General features: G+C 42.2%; 3 protein-coding genes across 4 annotated transcripts; 1 reads left to right on the top strand and 2 right to left on the bottom strand.

Moving 5' to 3' along the window:
- Positions 1 to 9: 9 nt before the first annotated feature.
- Positions 10 to 8,255, bottom strand: LOC111952780 (U3 small nucleolar RNA-associated protein 4 homolog). The gene is made up of 16 exons (XM_023971685.2): positions 8,097 to 8,255; positions 7,706 to 7,894; positions 7,517 to 7,601; positions 7,263 to 7,352; positions 6,928 to 7,139; positions 6,546 to 6,717; positions 6,349 to 6,440; positions 6,080 to 6,176; positions 5,851 to 5,915; positions 5,532 to 5,654; positions 4,999 to 5,155; positions 4,741 to 4,847; positions 4,519 to 4,614; positions 4,166 to 4,351; positions 3,820 to 3,930; positions 10 to 361 (listed from the first exon to the last, which is right to left on the bottom strand). The coding sequence occupies exons 1-16, from the start codon at positions 8,253 to 8,255 to the stop codon at positions 245 to 247; spliced, it is 2,058 nt and encodes a 685-aa protein (XP_023827453.1). The 3' UTR covers positions 10 to 244.
- A 543-nt stretch (positions 8,256 to 8,798) lies between these two features.
- LOC111952273 (chromosome transmission fidelity protein 8 homolog) lies at positions 8,799 to 10,722 on the top strand. Of its 2 annotated transcripts, XM_070435178.1 has the most exons (4): positions 8,799 to 9,082; positions 9,286 to 9,341; positions 9,641 to 9,758; positions 9,872 to 10,722. In XM_070435178.1, exons 1-4 carry the CDS (start codon positions 8,948 to 8,950, stop codon positions 10,103 to 10,105), a joined length of 543 nt encoding a protein of 180 aa, XP_070291279.1. In that variant the 5' UTR covers positions 8,799 to 8,947; the 3' UTR covers positions 10,106 to 10,722. The 2 variants fall into 2 exon arrangements, with proteins under 2 accessions (XP_070291279.1, XP_023826594.1); XM_023970826.2 differs by lacking the exon at positions 8,799 to 9,082 and having other exon boundaries at positions 9,089 to 9,341; positions 9,872 to 10,721.
- LOC111952887 (hyaluronan synthase 3-like) lies at positions 10,583 to 16,793 on the bottom strand. Its single transcript, XM_023971880.2, has 3 exons — positions 16,149 to 16,793; positions 15,261 to 15,362; positions 10,583 to 15,133 (listed from the first exon to the last, which is right to left on the bottom strand). The coding sequence occupies exons 1-3, from the start codon at positions 16,791 to 16,793 to the stop codon at positions 14,204 to 14,206; spliced, it is 1,677 nt and encodes a 558-aa protein (XP_023827648.1). The 3' UTR covers positions 10,583 to 14,203.
- Positions 16,794 to 18,913: the final 2,120 nt, after the last annotated feature.

Here is an 18,913-nt window from a genome sequence, read left to right as displayed (position 1 = left end):
AACAGTCTGTACATTACAGTAAATATTTTATTTATTACTGTATAAAACAGTCTTTACAAATCATGGGTCAGGGGTGTAGAGAGACAGGCTGTGCTCCGATTCCCTTCCCTGCTCCTGAAATGTGCAACTGGTCACAGCAGTCGCAATCTTTTAAAATGCAATGGATGTGTACCCACTTCGGGGAGAAGGATAAAGAATCGAAGGGCAGCCACAGACAAACAAAAAACACACCTCTCCCTATTGTTTATGTAGCAAACTTTTTCTGTCTGACGGGAGCAGGTAGCTGGGATGTGATGGCCAGGAGGGGGCGCTCCACCATCACCAGAGACTGGTCATCCAGCAGACTCACAGAAAGCAAGTCCTACACAGGAAACACATCAGAGGAAAGAGAAACTGATTTGACCCATTATCACATTTATAGAATCTAAACATCTCATTGTATATTAGGGGTCTAACGGCTCACCAAACCCACGGTTCGGTACGTATTGCGGTTTTGGTGTCACGGTTCGGTTTCGGTACAGCAGGAAAATGAAATGCCATTCACATTGTTCAGCAATGTTCCTGGCATTGTCTGTTGTGACAGGACTGGTATGTTGGGCCTCAAGTTTCCACTCTGAAGCTGCATTTGTAATAGAGGTTGATTGATTAATCGGAATGGCGATTAATTAGGGTCGATTTCAAGTTTTCATAACAAATCGGTAATCTGCGGTCCGTGGTCATTTACATTGCACTCCACGAGGAGACTGCGTGGCAGGCTGACTACCTGTTATGCGAGTGCAGCAAGGAGCCAAGGTAAGGTGCTAGCTAGCATTAAACATATCTTAGAAAAAACAATCAATCTTAACATAATCACTAGTTAACTACACATGGTTGATGTGTCAATAAACTTGATTTGATGATATTACTAGTTAATCTAGCTTGTCCTGCGTTGCATATAATCGATGCAGTGCCTGTTAATTTATCATTGAATCACAGCCTACTTCGCCAAACGGGCGGTTTAAGCGCATTCGCGAAAGCACTGTCGTTGCACCAATGTGTACCTAACCATAAACATCAACGCCTTTCTTAAAATCAATACACAAGTATAYATTTTWAAAACCTGCATATTTAGTTAATATGGCCCGCTAACATGAATTTCTTTTAACTAGGGAAATTGTGTCACTTCTCTTGCGTTCTGTGCAACAATGTCAGGGTATATGCAGCAGTTTGGGCGGCCTGGCTCGTTGCGAACTGTGTGAAGACCATTTCTTCTTAACAAAGACAGCCAACTTAGCCAAACGGGGGATGATTTAACAAAAGCGCATGTGAAAAAAGCACAACCGTTGCACGAATGTACCTAACCATAAACATCAATGCCTTTCTTAAAATCAATACACAGAAGTATCTATTTTTTTACCTGCATATTTAGTTAAGAAATTCATGTTAGCAGGCAATGTTAAACTACGGAAATTGTGTCACTTTTCTTGCGTTCATTGCACGCAGAGTCAGGGTATATGCAACAGTTTGGGTCTCCTGACTCGTTGCGAACTAATTTGCCAGAATTGTATGTAATTATGACATAACATTGAAGATTGTGCAACGTAACAGCAATATTTAGACTTAGGGTCGCCACCCGTTAGATAAAATACGGAACGGTTCCGTATTTCACTGAAAGAATAAACGTTTTGTTTTCGAAATGATAGTTTCCGGATTTGACCATATTAATGACTTAAGGCTCGTACTTCTGTGTGTTATTATATTATAATTAAGTCTATGATTTGATAGAGCAGTCTGACTGAGCGGTGGAAGGCAGCAGCAGGCTCGTAAGCTTTCATTCAAACAGCACTTTACTGCGTGTGTCAGCAGCTCTTCGCAATGCTTCAAGCATTGCGCTGTTTATGACTTCAAGCCTATCAACTCCCGAGATTAGGCTGGCAATACTAAAGTACCTATTAGAACAACCAATAGTCAAAGGTATATGAAATACAAATGGTATAGAGCGAAATAGTCCTGTAATAACTACAACCTAAAACTTCTTACCTGGGAAAATTGAAGACTCATGTTAAAAGGAACCACCAGCTTTCATATGTTCTGAGCAAGGAACTTTCTTCTCCAACACTTTGTTTTTGCATTATTTAAACCAAATCGAACATGTTTCATTATTTATTTGAGACTAAATTGATTTTTTTGATGTATTAAGTTAAAATAAGTGTTCATTGTTGTCAGTATTGTTGTAATTGTTATTATTACAAATATATATATAAAAAGCATGCGATTAATCGGTATCGGCTTATTTTGGTCCTCCAATAATCGGTATCGGCGTTGGAAAATCATAATCGGCCGACCTCTAATATTTACTAATTGTGAAGCCGTAAATACCAGTTGGATGCATTCATGTGATTTGAACTAATTGAGAAACACTGATTGGCTAATGGCCAACCAGCTGCATCAACCATAAACTAAAAGTACAGCTTCATGCTTGAAAACAAATTAAAGAGTTCAAAAAACAGATAGCATTTTATAAATAGTGTTTTGTTGTTGCAGATAACAGCCGAAAATGCTGTTATGAGGCAATTTCCTTAGTAGGTGACGTCAGAGGTCACCATGTGGGAGAGGTGGGTGCTCAGCATGATAAACGAGTTTCCCTACTAATAATTACCAGTTGGAGAGCCGTTCGAGTGGATTCTTCCCAGTCGTATGTGGTAAATTCCCACTTGGTTACAAACGCACCATGACTGACACTGCCTCTTCTCAGTGCCAGATGTGCTCTTGTGACTCTCATAAAAGGAGGCGTGTCTGTAGCACAGCACATCTCCAACTCCAGAGTAATGTGATGGGCGGTCAATGTTAAGCGCAACACAGCATTGGCCAATTCGTTGAAAACTTTGGCTTTGGTTTGCTGAATTTGGTGCAAGGGGGAAGCTGGTAACGTGGCTTCAGCACTTTTACAAGGTGCTGAAACCCCTATTCTTAACCACAGAGAATAGGTACATATCTGTGGCTATAAACCAAAGACGGTAAAATAAAATATAATTATAAACTGGGTGGTTCGAGCCCTGAATGCTGATTGGCTGACAGCTGTGGTATATCAGACTGTATACCATGAGCATGACAAAACATTTTTTTTATTGCTCTAATTACGTTGGTAACCAGTTTATAATAGCAATAAGGCACCTCGGGGGTTTGAGGTATATGGCCAATATACCAGGGCGATTTTGTAATTTCTTCGGACCGGTCAAAATCAACTGCTTGAACGCAGAGGGGAGACGAAGTGTTGTTTCTTTGCGTTTCCTTGCTCTGGAAGACTGGGGCGATGTCGACGTAAATGTGTCAACATATTTGAGGTGTTGGCAGCTGCATAGGCTATTCTTGTTGATACTGTTAACGTTTTATCCACAACTCTCTGTCAATCATCCTTGTAATCTACTAGGAAGTCAAAATGTTCCCAAACTGAAAAATCTTCCTCCTGGTTCATCACCCCCACCACCGTACAGAGCTGCGCCTTACAGAGCTGCGCCTCACAAAAGGACAGTTTGAAACATGCCAATTAAGATTAGAATTTTGATTATGCATAGGCTCTTGTTGTTTCAACAGAATAGCCTGAAAAAAAATGTCTGCTCAGATTTACTTGAGGCATGGGTCTACAACATAGCGTAGGCTATAGGCCTAGTGTTTTTATTTGGATGTATTCATTTGGGTTCAGAGAACGAACCAAGGTCCCCCATCGAACAGTTTGGTACGAATATGTGTACTCTTACAATCCTACTGTATATAAGATATATCCAACAGAATCCTGATATTGTCCCAGTTTGGGTTCTACCTGGCCAAACAGACACTCACCTGGAAGGTTTTACATATTTTGAAAGCATGGAGGTGACTGGGCCTCTCCTGCTCTGAGAGGCTTCTGAGGGTCATCTGATTGTAGAACTGGGTCTTCTGGTCAGGGAGGGGCTGAAAGGGTAGAGGGTGACAGTGTTAACCTCACAGGCCAGTAAAAGCAGGTGTTTCTAATGATAGTCAATATGACCCATAATAAGCCACTAAACCAACACTGTTCCTTTAATAGATGAAAAGGCTCAACCGAGAAGGACTGCTAAAGGCCATTATGACAAGGACATTGATGGTTAAACACTTTAAAGAAAAACAAAAAAGAAGGATGCCTCTAGGAGAGATGCAGGTTTCTTACCAGACTTTGGTCGATGATGCAGAACATGTGCATGTCGTGCAAGAGGATCTGTTCAGGATTTTTAGGGTTGAAGGTCACGTGGGTGACGGGTGTGTCCCGGTCCAACCACAAGTTGTGGAGCCCCTGCTTCTGAAGCTTTCGGCTCCAGTCTGTGTACTGCTTCTCCACTATGGAGTACTCAAATATCTATAGACATGGACCAAAGAACAGTCAGCATATCTACACGTGTCAGAGTACTAAATCGTAAACTTACAGCAGAAATCACAAGTTTCAACAAGATCACTCCTGTTAAAAGTATACTTGAGAGATACTAATATCTGCAGTGGCAGTATGAGAGATGGCATGGTGTTAACCTGTTGGTCAGCGTGCACCATGGTCAGGTTGTTGGTGGTGGGGTGGATCCCCATGGCACTGGGACAGGAACCATACACAGGTACTATACAGTGGAGCTGGAACACAAGAACAGGGTCATGTGAGGCTGTCATTGGAAACAGATTACACTACTTTTACAGTGTTACTTTTAGTCTTACAGAACAGATGTAGAGCTTGACTGGATCAGTGGAAAACTAACTCGCCTTTAGTTTCTGTACATTGTAGACGTGGATCTCACAGTCACTATTTGCTGTCGCCAGCCACTTCCCATCCACACTGTTAGTCATTAAGTGAATGGGCTGTCTGGACCCTGGAAAAAGAAACAGCAGAGTGAGGCCATGTTACCAAAAACAGAGATTAGGTTATCCAGCACAAAGCTTTGGCTTTTCAGTGAAGAACATCAACATTGCAGTTTGCCAGTTAACAGGTCAGATAACCAATATCGCTGATGATCCACTGACCTGACTTAGGCTTGAGGGTGTGCACATACTTGCACTCAGATTGGCTAAGGGCAATAACGAGGACTGATGATTGGCTGGAAGCAGCAAACAGTTTGGAGGAGTCTGAAGAGAAACACAGCTGGTGAGCAGAGCGCAGGACCTTTGGAAGCTTGGGTACCTGGGGGAGAGACCGAGATTTGTTATACTTATCTTACTGAACAATGTACGAGGAGAACAAGACTGGGCTCAACCAGCAATGTTGGCATTTTAATTTGACATTTTAAAGCACTGMCAAATGGTGCCATCTACTGGATGCTTAGTCTAAATATTTGTGAAAGTATTGTCCAGTCACAGCTTGACTATTTGAATGATTATAAATTTGACTGTCCCTTGGGAGAGTGAAAGCACACAATCTATTTTCAGATTCAACAAGCTCAAATGATATTCAACWAGAATAAACAGGATTTTATGAATTAGTCCAACAATGAAATTGGATTTGTGTAGCAAATCAGCAAACCCCTTTAGCAAACATGATAAAGTAGACTTGGTAATACCTTGGTTATACTGATGTCGTTATTGTCCGTCTGCAGCCTGTAGAGACGTACACTGGACATGGTGGAGTATGCTAGCCATCCTCCACAGGAGGACAGAGCACTGCAGCAGATATGATCCTCACCCTGAAGGCAAACATAACAGAAAAACAAAACTACAGTTGGAGGGTTTCTTCAGCATTACATAAACTCAGACCATGCCACTCAAATTCAATGCATAGTGTCATTAGATCAGCTAAAATGAAATTCCCAAAGGTGAGGTGATTTTGGATAGTTCTACAGATTGAGGTGATAAACAGCTGTATGCAGGAGAAATACCTACCTTTCTCTTGAGATGGAGGAGTTTCTCAGGTTTCTTCTTCAGAGGCAAGCTGTCTCCTGGCTTGCCTGAAAGTTAGAGATGTGTTGTCAAATACAGCACACAATAACTATACCCATTAGACAGGTGTGATAATCACTCCCCTTTGTTTGAAAAGTTGCTACAATAATGTGCATGATATTGACTGTATTTCTCCCAGCTCCCTCTTTCCATTCATGAGTGAGATTCTCACCATGTCCATCACTCTCTCCCAGTCTCCACAGCTCCAGCTGGCCAGGGAACTGGAAGAGCAGTAGCCCTGCCTTCTTTGCACAAAATACTAGATTCCGCTGAAAAGAACAGTACAAACAGGATCAAATCAAGATTTTTTGTGCAATTCTATAACAATCTGTTCAATGTTAATATGAACATTCTGTTGAATTCACTATTCACAATATATGCAATTAACATTATTTGCAACAGCTCTGATACCAGAGTAATTTCTACTAGTTCTGTACTCACATGGGGAAAGTGGATCTTGCGAAGTGCCGAAGCATGTGACCTCTCTTCAAACTTCTCCAAGAGGGGTCTCACTACAAGCTGGGTATCCATACCTGAGGAGAGAATGTATCCAGAATTAGTAATGCAGTCAATATCGGGCAGCATTTGTTGTACTACAGTAGCATTTCCCCCTTATCCATTTGAACATTAGCATTGACCTCCAGAGACGATGGCGGTCTCGATCTCAGCCAGGGCTCTGACATCATGCGTGTGGTTCTTGAAGGTCCTGGTTCTGACCCACTCCATGTCCTGCTGCTGCAGAATAGGAGCAATGAACTGGAACTGGATCACAGTACCCTCTGACGTCCCTGCCACCACACTGCTCTCATCCTGTCAATCACACACAGACCAGTCTACAAGGAAGCTCCACTCTAGTCAATCCTACAAACAAATCACGTTCACCTGCAACATATGGATTCAAACAATCAAAGAGACATCTACATTCTCTAGCACCTCCTAATAAACAGAGTGCAACAATCTGGAAGGAAGGATGAAATATTGGTAAAGGGCAAGTGTCCATCACAGCGAACACCTTCTCACCTTGGAGACAGACAGTGCCAGCACATCCCACTTGGTCACCAGGTGTGTTTTGACGAGCGTGCCGGTGTGTCCGTCCCAGACTTGGACCTTCCCAGCAGAGTCACCGCTGATGATAGTAAAGTCTGACAGGAAGACTACACTCCAGACTACAGTCTCCCGACTCTTAGAGCCTCCAAAGCCCCGGTCCACCAGGAGCCTCTGTACAGCACGACCTGAAACAACAAACGCTGGAGGTCCGGATCAAACAAGTCCAAAATTGGAAACACATCAAAAATGCACTGTGGTTAGCTTACTAACTGTCTGACAATATTTTCACATGGCTGTTCCTAACTCACCTGTCGGGACATCAAAGACACGGATCATGTCCATCATGCCAGCAGCAATCTGTGCGCCAGAGGGGTGCCAGGAGATGGATAAGATGCGACCTGAAAGACAGGATTACACAGTTTAAACTGCACTAGAAGATGTCAGTTGTCAACACCGCTGCAACCCCATTGACAGCAAGGATGCCAAAACATATTAAGAAAGGTTGTAATGTAAGGAAGGAACACATTTTTAGACAAGTGAATCGATACTCTGTTCCACTCACCTTTCTGTCTGTCCAGATTGCGCTCAAACTGAATGCTCTCTTCAAGTACCTCAAACAATTTCACTGTCCCATCTTCACATCCGATCTAACATGATTAGGAAAAAAATATTTAAATTCCATCTAAAGTCAGCATGAAAAACACAAATTCCAATATGTTTGAAAGGACACTATTACAGAGAGGTGACTGACTGCTAAGTGTGCCCCCTGAGAATTGCTGGTGATGGTCCAAATGGGGCCCCCATATGCCTCCAGGGAGTACTTGGGTCTCAGGTTTTCCAGATCATATTCTGTGACCTCTCCATTTAGGCCAGCACTGAACAGGCGTCCTCCAACCCAACACAGGGCCTCGATTGACCGGGAGTCCTTCCCTGGAATAACCTGCAGATACCAAAACAAGTGTTAATTAATGGCAAGTGTGACAACCAACCGTGGGTGTATTTCTGTCGACAATTTTAATCAACAATGTCCTAAAGAGGGAGGTGTAAAGCCTTTTAAGTGTGCTATAATGTAGACTACCGATCAAGCATAATGTTAATTTTCATTCTGAATAGACCATACATTTATAAAACGAGTTACTAACCTTTTCCTGGAAATAGTGGTCTGCGAAGTTGAAAATCTCCACACTCCCATCCATTCGTCCCAGGGCCAATCTCTCTGTGTGGGCATTGAATGCCATAGCTCTGATGGCAGCTGGCATGTAGTCGAAAAATCGAACCCGGTGCACTTTAAATTCCCCCATTGTCGCTAATCTAAGAAAACAATTAAATGCTAAAATTAAGAGGATTAAGAGTTTTGCATGGAAGTCATTATTGTTATGCAGTTAGCTAGCCTCGTGCCGTGTGTTAACTACCGACTAAACTGGCATAATGCGATGCAAGTCATAATTTGAATCATGTAAGCAACAAAATGGCTATCTAGCAACTAAAAAAAATAGCTCGCTAATTAGTTCACGTTAGTTAGCTAACTAGCTACGTTACTTGGCTAGCTAACGTTAACGTTAAATTAGCTAGCAAACCATTTGGCTGGTTAGCTAGCTGCTCGTTTGACACTGAAAGAACACCGCTTGCCTATGCGCAAATCATTATATTGTTGACATGTAACAATGTATAATGCACATACAAACAGTTAAAGAAAACGCTTACTTTTATCGTCCCTTTCTTTAGTATTTCCTTCACTTTTCCCAACTATTAATTCCTATGTCCACACGTTGAATTACAGCAGACACCACGTTGGACACCTTTGAACCGGAAACGAAAACCACTACATGCAAGTGACGCGTCTGTGCGCCGGATGAAGGTGGTACATTTTCCTGGCGGGAAAAACATGAAAACAAACAGGACTTTAAAAAAATATTTWTTWTTTTATTTTTATTAACAACAAATCAATACAGAAAGTACATGAGGGAACACAAGTATATATAGATTATATACAATGGACAATCAAGCTAGGGGGTACAATATCACATTACAATTACACAAGGACCTTAAGGGACATACATACACTTATAATTCTAGAGTTCTAGAGTATTTAATTGTCTTAAAATACAGTTCAATTTCTTTTTGTAGGGTAAGAAAATGTTGTTGTTTTTTTGTAAATTTCCATTTGTGTATATGAAATTTGGCCAAAAGAATAATTAAATTAAAATGTTTCAGCTTAAAACAAACAGGACTTGTCAGTGACAGAATTAGCGTTAATGCGTGACTATATTTACCTAACAATATTTCATTGATTGCCTGTGTTGCATCTCTCTTCTTCTCCTCCCCTGTCAGTGTTTCAGTTATCTTTCTGCGAGCAGCACGATGGTTCAAATTGTTAAAACTTCAAGGTAAGACTTCTCAATCATCTGAATTCTTATACATGGTCAATTCAGAGAAGTTTTGTCTGTCTCGTCGCAGAGTATGAAAACATTCAGGATAGTATAACTTCCCTAGCTAGCTAACTATTTCATTTCGTCAGATGGTAATGAACAGAGTTCGATCTGTTGAGAGACTGACAGCATTGACACTCGCAATCAGTCAGCTGTAGTGCATGAAAGATGAATTTCATAATGTTTAGTGACAATGTTTGATGTCTATGTATTTGGTGAGTACATCTGTTTCTACTCCACTATCCATCCATGTCCAGTGTGGATGGTCCTGGTCCTACTGAGTGGCTGCTGGTTGAACTCCAGGGGGAGAGGATGTCCAGGCAGAACTCTGGATTGGCTGGGAACCTGATGGGAGATCTGCTATACACCAAAGAGGCACATGACAACATGGCACTATAATGCAGTGCTAGTACACTCTTCTGTTACCTCTTTCCACTCAGAGATGTTGTGTCTTGTCTTTACTGTGCTCACCTGTGTCCCCTCCCCAGGGTGTACCTGTGCTCATTGTGGGACACCACATCCTCTATGGGAAGGTGGTCAAACTGGAGAAGCCCTTCGCTGTCCTGATGAAACACTCTGGCCTCCCACAGGGGGAGAAGGTTCCCATGGAAATCAACCAGCAGAACCCCACCACCTACTCTATTTCCGCCCTCATCAAGAAGAAGCTCATCTTCAATACTCGCCCAAAGCCCATCATCACTAATGTGCCCAAGAAAGTGTAGTGAAGTGCTTGGTCATATGCATTATAGGGCTCACTGTCGCAAAACACTTTTAACTGGAAAAAAATTGACAAGTTCAGATAGTCCCTGTTGCAGTCTGTTTTCTTCCRTTTTGTGTCTGTTGCAGTCTGTTTTCTTCCGTTTTGTGCCTAACGACCTTGACCCTGGTCACCTCTGTGGGAGCAAAGGACATGCTGCACTCTTAATGACTCCATACCCACAAGTATGGAGCACACATTGCAAGACTGTGCTTGGGACACCCTCCTCTGGCTTGAGGTTATGGGACATCTGAAACTAGGCTGTGTGCATATTTGTTTTGTTATGTCAGTGGTTACACTGCTGGAATTTGCTAAACGCTGTGGTGTATTATTAAAATATCTTTATTGTTGCACTTATCAGATGACAGGATTTAGTAATGCCTTGACATGACATTTGTACAGTGATTATTTTCAGATGGGGAAGAAATTGCCACAACAGTCGAATGAGAATATTTTTTTATTCAGATAAAAATACATTTTTTTATCAACTGCTGTACAAGTCGGAAAAATAACTGTTTTGATTTCAAATACAAAACCTTTTTCCAACAACATGTCTTGCCTTTTATATTTAAACATAATGAAATACATAGGTGGTTACAATACTTTATTTTCAGCTATTACATACCAATAAAATTTGTATTTTCTGTTTCAATAGCCATATGCTGGTGCATGATTCTGAGTTTTTTTGTACCCTACTACTGTATTAGAAATGCTATCTTGGTTTATTACTTTTACATGACAGTTATAACTAATTGCCTGTTCTAAGTCTACATGAAGCATCATCCCTAAATCATAATAGGGATGATGGTGATATGAGTGATGTCTCATCCATGAAACTACAAAAAGACCCGTGTAGTAATGTTGAGCACTAGAGACAAACTACACTGAATAACAGATCATTGCGCTCACTACATCACATTGTAAAAAATAATGTAAACCGCTATTGTTTCATGAAATGTACAAATCCCATAGTTCCTTTTAAATATAGGTCTATTCTTAAACCCATAATTATTGTACATCTTCAAAATATCTTTGAATATATACAATACACAAAATATATTACTTTGCAATATACTGTGAAAAATTGTCTTTATGTAACATTGAATGTTGTATGAGCTGAGAGGTTTGTTGGATAGGCTCAACGGTTGTTCTGCGGCATTGAGACACGCCTTAGAAAAGTCTGGTATAGATTTTCAGTCACAGACGTATTGAATAGTTACATAATTATATTCAAAACAATTATAAGACTGGATTTTTTCATTGTAAGATATGCTTACAAAATATGGCTGGACATCTACAGTCACTCAGCATTATGAGACCGATTGATTTGTTTTCAAACAGAGGCAGGCAGTATCAAGGAAATCAAAATTGCTAATGACAATATTGTAGACTGAAAGCAGATGTTCAGCCTGATAGATAGGCTATAACAAAGATTGTATTTGACATCTCCACACCATACAAACGAATGTCAGACAACACTGTCACAGTCATCTATATGGTGTCCTTGCCTCTCATTTCTTCACATAATCCCAACATCTATGTCAGAATCAGAAGAATCAAAATCACCTTTATTCGCCAAATAAATTTACACATACTCATAATTTTACTTGCTGATATGCTGCTGCTAGTTTACATACATCATACATGTGCATAGAGAGTCTTATTACACAGTCACCTGACATACACCCTCAGGAGTAGAAAGGGAAAGGTAAGCCACATCTACATGTTAAGACAGATGAATAATAGAGATTAGTTTGCTGTCTGTACACAATGTTAAACACTAAGTTCAGTGTTCTAGCATTCAGTACTTATTCCTTAAAGAGGACCAAAGGGGTTGCAAGCCTCCCTAGCCTCCTAGGGGCTGTTTATGTGTGTGTTTAGGGGAAAGGGGGAGGTCCCTTCTTGGCATGCAAATAGAAGTGTAACCATAGATGTCCACCCTTTTTGCTCCATGATGGCTAAAGGGACTAATTCATCCAGCCACACAGTACAAAATTTCCCCCTCTGTGTCTGGCCACCCCACCCCACACCACACACAATCTCTCTGGCTGACTGGCGTCTCTTAATGGCCTTGTGACTCCAACATGTTTTCCAATACACTGCCTAAAACCAAACCCATTAATGACCACAAGTAACTGAATGAAACACTTGTGTAAATGAGGGATGCAAAGTATATTGAAAGCAGGTGCTTCCACACAGGTGTGGTTCCTGAGTTAATTAACAATTAACATCCCCTCATGCTTAGGGCCATCATGCTGGGCAGGCTAATATTTTGGCTACCATGGCTATGCCCCCATCAGTGGTGTAAAGTACTTAAGTAAAAATACTTTAAAGTACTACCTAAGTCGTTTTTTTGGTAATCTGTACCTTACTTTACTATTTATATTTTTGACAACTTTTACTTTCACTTCACTACATTCCTAAAGAAAATATTGTACTTTTTACTCCATACATTTTTCCTGACACCAAAAAGTACTCGTTACATTTTGAATGCTTAGCAGCAAAGGGAAATTCACGCAATGATCAAGAGAACATCCCTGGTCATCCCTACTGCCTCTGATCTGGCGGACTCATTAAACACACATGTTTCCTTTGTAAATGATGTCTACATGTTGGAGTCTGTCCCTGGCTAACCATAAATAAATAAAAACAAGAACATGGTGCCGTCTGGTTTGCTTCATATAAGGAATTTGAAATAATTTATACTTCTGCTTTTACTTTTGATACTAAAGTATATTTAAAACTAAATACTTTTAGACTTTTACTCAAGTAGTATTTTACCAGGTGACTTTCACTTTTACTTGAGTCATTTTCTATTAAGTATCTTTATTTAAGGAATTGCAAACAATCTTGTGCCTTGTGAAACTGATGTGGAGGTTGCAGTTTTGAGCCTCAACAACAGCAAACTCTGATTCATAGCCAAGACAACACTGCAAAACATATTCCTGATGGCCGACAAAGTTTGTACTTGAACATCTATATCACCTCTGGAAATGTACTGTACCATCAAATTGACCTACTGCACCATTGGTAGATAGAGGCTGAGCAAGTCTGTAAACAAAATTGTTTTATGTGTCTTGTTTGCACTTTCAAGTTTCACGTTATGCAATCCTCATTTAATAAAATAATATGAACACAACTTAAAGAGCACACAAGTGGAAACTTCCACGACATTATCTCCATTCTCCAAAAACAAAAAACACATGTCAATTTAGACATGGTAGCACCTACACTAATACTACCTGACCTTGATAAAAGGGGATCATGTTTTTATTTTCTCATTATGGATTTACAACTAATAACAGCAATGGAGTTAGTACTTGTGTTGTATTAATGGTACGACGTGTCAAAAAACAAGTGCTCTTTGGTCATAGTCTACATGATGGAATTAATAAGGGATTAACCTCACTTGGAAAAGTATATCCTGTAATGAACACTGCAGTATAATGTGTATACAATTTGGCACACATAGAACAAAATGGCCACAGAAACTCACTGACTCATTCAATTGAGTGTCAATACTCTTGCAAGCCATTAGCTTACGAGCTAAAAGTTTACCCTGGGCCTGTTCATCAGCACCAAATATATTTGTAAGTTATGTTTGTATAAATGTTAGATTGTCTATCAATTATTGTATTACAAAAATACAACTGTAGATCATTGTGTCTCCTGATTGAGGCAGAGAAGGCCCTCAGCTCAGTGCATCAAGTAACATATCAACATTGCTTCATACTGACACACACCGTGTCATAGCTCTTATGATCTCTGGTATATCCTGGCCACACCTTGTCCCACCATGACCAAACGGGCTGTATGATAATGTGCTTTATATCCATGGTAAGCAGGCCCACTGGTAGAGGACTCTGTACTGTAGAAAAGGTTTGTAACCTACTTAACCAAGTCTCCCAGGTTAATGTGAGAACTGTCCGTCCATTGTCATTCTACAACACATTCATGCCCCATAGGTCCCAGAGGTTTAGCACCATGGAGACAGAGTGGTGGGGCCACAGACTGGCTCAGTTGTTCTAGCAGCACCACAAAGGACTGAACAAGGATCCATGTCTTATGCCTCTGCGTACGGCAGGTGGTACTGCTCCTCCCTCTTGTTGCAGCGCTTGGCCACTATAGCCAGGTAGAGAACCAGCAGAATGAGCCAGTAGCAGGCGTACAGGATGACCCCAGCGATGATAAGCACTTTCTCTGTTTCACTGAAGGGCTCCTGGGTCTCACAGTAGATGGTGTAGGCAACCCCACCCAGCAGCACAGCCCCCCACACCGTGACGGGCACCGCCCCTATGAAGTTCACCACAATCTTCCTCCGCCCTGATGTGCCCCAGCCAGCCTTATTGATAGTGAGCAGGGCAAAGATCTTGGCTGGCAGCAGGCTGGACATGTAGAGTAGGGAGTAGAGAGACATGAAGATCATGACCAGACTGCCCCTCAGGAAGCAGGCGTAGGTGGCCTTCACTATGCCAACCAGTTGCACTGTCAACAGGAAGAGAAGGATGTTCCACAGGCGCCCGCGGTAGAACAGGTGGATCACTGTGGCAACCAGGAAGAAGGGGAAGAAACCCGTCACCACAGACTCGTATGTCATCCAAAGGCTGTGCTTGTGGAACCAGAGGGCGTTGTACAGCCACTCTCTGAAGTAGGACTTGCTCCAGCGGGTCTGCTGGTTGAGCCAGCGGAGGTAGCGCGTTGGCGTTTCAGTCTGGCACTTGGAGCGGGCCGTGAACTTGGTCTTGTAACCGAAGCTCAGCACGCGGTTGGTGAGGTGGCGGTCGTCACCAAAGCTGCACTTGCTGCCCAGGAAGGTCTGGTGGTACCATGGCTCTAGGAACTGCTGCAGCAGGGAGTTGCGGTACATGCCCAGGGGACCACTGATACACTGCACACAGCCAAAGTAGGACTGGCAGGCCCGCTCCACGTTGAAGGCCATCCAGTAACGAACACTGCTCAGGAAGGAGATCCACGAGTCATACTTATTCAGGATCTGAAGGGAAACAGAGACACGTGAGGAGAAACTGTTACTGGTGATTCAGTAGAACTAGTAAGTACATTTAGAAAGGATGACAATAACAACAATGTGAAGGGTCTTCTTAGAGAAAGAAGTCTCTCACCTGAACATCTCCACCTACTCCACCCACCTTTGCATCCTCTTCTAGAATCTTCAGCATCTCTATGGTGCACGCTGGATCCAGAACTGTGTCTGAATCACACACCTGCAAAGCCACACATTCACAGGTGCATTATTTCCATCCTTATAATACAACTGACATGGAGCCAAGTTGGTGGTAATGGGATTGGCTTTGACAGTGGATTAATCTAATTGACTTATCCCATCACACAATCAGCTATTGATCTTACTATGATTGCTGTAGGGATGATATGTGTGCAATACACACTGATGTGGTCTACATTAATAAATGAGTGATTAAGTGTTTATAAATGATTGCGAAAGACCCAAGAATGAAGGCTTAGGGCCACAGCAGGTGTTTCAGGTCCCCTGTGTTTCATCAGGTGCCACTCAAGTTAGCTGGAAGAAATTAGAGACTTCTGACAGCACACAGGTGTTCAAGAAGCATACAGAAGAGATCCAGCTGAACAACTGAACTTTGACCCTGGCAATGCAGTAATATACTGTATTATTGCTCTATGTATACAGTATGCAAGCCCAGGAGAAATGCAGACATTTCAATCAGTTGCTATAATATGTAACACTTGAGAGGGTATAAAAGAGTACTCACTTGGGAGGGGGATAAAATGCTGTTCGTGACTGGCCTTTGAGTAATGGGATTACCTCTGTGTGCGTATGTATGTGTGCGCGTGTGTGTGTGTGTGTGTGTTCGCAGCTTTGGAATATGGCTCTGTAATGGAAGAGCATCGATACAAGGCCTTGTGCCAAAGTCTGTGGAGACTCAGTCACAAGGAGATAAGGTTACCTATTTATATCAAGCAGGACAGAGGACCCGTTGAGAGATGCAAAATTTAAACACAGAGAGACTTACCTGCATATAGTCCACAGAGTCTCCCAGGGCTTTGAAGGCTGTGTACATCACCTCTCTCTTCCCTCCCCACTCCTGCATGATACAGGAGTAGCGGCAGCCTCTCACTAGCCTGGCCACACGTGCAGCCTCCTGCGCATGCAGGGACGCTGCTCCAGTCCCCCCTCTGCCCACCCCTCCACCCCCGTCACTGTGGTAGTTCCCCTTCCACACCACGCTGCCAGCCTGGTCCACTCCACCCATCACCTCCTGGAAGATGTCCATCATGTAGTGGTCCTCTGGCCTGTTCCCGTCCACCACCAGCACAACCTTCAGGCTGGGAAAGGAGATGCGGCGCACGCTGCAGAGGCACTTCCTCAGGTAGTCTGGGTCCTCCTGGTAGGCTGCGATGCACAGGGCCACAGAGGGCCGTAGGTGCTGGGGCCGGGCGGGGCTGCGCATGTGTCTGTGCTCCAGGAAGGCAAACAGGCTCTGGAGGAAAAGATGCAGGGACAGGATGGCTCCGTAAARGCCGAAGGACAGGTGGTGCTGCTCTGTGTGGATGAACTGATAGCCAGTCACATAGGCCAGCAGGATCCCAAACAGGACCACCGCGGCGAAGAGGGTGGTGGTTACGATATGCAGCACAGTCCTACAGCGAGAGGGCATCTGGGGGGGAAAGGAGAGGGGAAGGAGTCAGGATGGGGACAGACAGAAATGTTGGAGGACAGACAGAGCTCAGGCTGGGTTTGGAGGGAGGCAGACAAGAAACCACGTGTTTAAGAAAATCCAAAGCAGGTAATACACTTTGAGATGCCTTATATAAATCCATCAAATACCCTTTTTTTTACCAGGCCTTAAATGTATAAATACATGTGGTTGGGTTTGTTTAGTGGTGAATCTATTTGATATTGCCCACATCAGTAGTTGTCTATACAGTGATAGAGAACACCCAGGGCTAGCTCACACAGGCTTGCCCTGATAAGCTCCTAGGAACTGCAGGCAGATGATGAGTTCACAGGTTTACATGTGTAGACATGTTTATTTGCTCCCTTATTTCGGTAAATGTAATTGTAATTTCCTGTCTTTTCTGTCACACCCTTAACGACCAGTACTCTTCTGAAACATACACTAACTAGGCTATCCACTGTTCATAACACAAAATAATGGGATTTTTGGCTACGTCGAAAAGTAAAGATTAAGATTCAAGCAATACCCACATTCTTCCAAATGAAAGAATGTGAAAGACATCACCTAAAAAATAAACATGGAGAAACCACATAGCCATTTACAACCTTTAAACAATCTCTGGAAATGATGCCTAGTTCATCAGTTGGCCTTCATTTTCCTGACAGACAGAAACAACTGGCTAGAGTAATTTCTGTCTGGCATCTCCAGCAGTCTTCAGACTCAGTCAGACTCTCTCTCTCCTCCCAGGTTAATGACGTTAATTAAAGGCGAGGCAGGGCTTGGCAGACACTCAGGAGTGGCCAGAATGGAGAACAATCCCCCCCCTTTCATTGATTAAATTACCTCCCTGTGCACCCCTCTCGGTTCGGCTGGAGAAAGACGGCACTCATTCACAGCCCTCATATCATAACATACACTTCTTTGGAAAACACTGGCAGAAATGTAACTAACTACTCACAAAGTGGATTTACATCCTGGCACTGTCACACATACAGTACATTCTCTCATCATGTTTCTATGAGACCCGCATTCAATATAATAATACACTAAGGAACTTGTAACACACACACACACAGTCAACCTTGGTGTATATATTACTTATTCTACTGCGTTACCAAGTCACTACCCACTTTATATTTGTAAATACAGTGTAAATAAAGTCCATTATTACTATGCATACTACCTCTCTTAATACTTGTTATTTTTGACTTGACTCTTTCATTGTTATTTATATTGATTAATGTACTGTATTGTTGAGGGAGCTAGCACATAAGCATTTCGCTGCACCTTTTATACCTACTTTAAACTTTGTATGTGACGAATAACATGTAGATTTTATTTTATTTAAGCAACTTGTAATTAGAGTAAATATGGTACACCACCTGAATAAGTAGTACACTACCCAAACTCAATTTCCAGGATATCACATTATTCCAAATGTATTCCACCATGCCTGGTATTGTATCTAGAATTGTTTTTGGAAAGTGAGTGCAGATTAATTCAGTGTCTACTGACAACACATAACTATTCCCCTCTGAAGGCCAGTCTATGATCCATGGACCATGGGGGGCAATAAGAGGGGCGAGGCAGCCAGCATGCTCTAAATGCCCCCTGGGCATAGAGAAGATGACAGGCAAGCAGACAGATAGGGACAGGGTCTGTTTGACCCTAATTAGAGAGCCACATTCATTGGGGGGCTGTTAGCAGTCAGGATTAGAAAAGAATAGAGAGGGGGCTCCATGTCAAACTCTATGGACTAAAAATCATGTTTCAGGTAGAAACTAGGACTTCCAAGTTCAACTGCACAGCCAATTAATAAACAATAAATAAATAAAATGAAGAGTAACGTTAGTTGTTGCTGTTTTTAAGGCATCATGAAAAACTAGAGAAGTTGAACAGTGTCACTGATCACTGATGCAAAAACTCATAGAATTCCAGCCTCTGAAATGTCACATCGCCAAAACAATCACAAAATCAATTCTATAACCACCATACCTTTCTGCACTAAACCCTCTAATTAACATCTCCTCAAAAGAAAGAGAGAGAGAGAGACCTTTCCACTACTATACAATGCACTAACCAGCACAGACGGTAACCCT

This window comes from Salvelinus sp. IW2-2015, linkage group LG26 (genome assembly GCF_002910315.2).
Source record: "Salvelinus sp. IW2-2015 linkage group LG26, ASM291031v2, whole genome shotgun sequence".
NCBI lineage: Eukaryota > Metazoa > Chordata > Actinopteri > Salmoniformes > Salmonidae > Salvelinus > Salvelinus sp. IW2-2015.
The sequence above is the reverse complement of the archived record's forward strand: the minus strand, read 5'-3'. Positions and strand labels throughout refer to the sequence as shown.

Coding starts and splice junctions, on each gene's coding strand:
- LOC111952780 (XM_023971685.2), bottom strand. CDS start 8,255: ATGGGGGAATTTAAAGTGCACCGGGTTCGATTTTTCGACTACATGCCA. Junction 7,895..8,096: donor ACCACTATTTCCAGGAAAAG/GTTAGTAACTCG, acceptor TGGTATCTGCAG/GTTATTCCAGGGAAGGACTC. Junction 4,615..4,740: donor ACAATGTACAGAAACTAAAG/GCGAGTTAGTTT, acceptor CTTGTGTTCCAG/CTCCACTGTATAGTACCTGT.
- LOC111952273 (XM_070435178.1), top strand. CDS start 8,948: ATGGACAATCAAGCTAGGGGGTACAATATCACATTACAATTACACAAG. Junction 9,342..9,640: donor CAAATTGTTAAAACTTCAAG/GTAAGACTTCTC, acceptor ATCCATGTCCAG/TGTGGATGGTCCTGGTCCTA. Junction 9,759..9,871: donor ATCTGCTATACACCAAAGAG/GCACATGACAAC, acceptor TCCCCTCCCCAG/GGTGTACCTGTGCTCATTGT.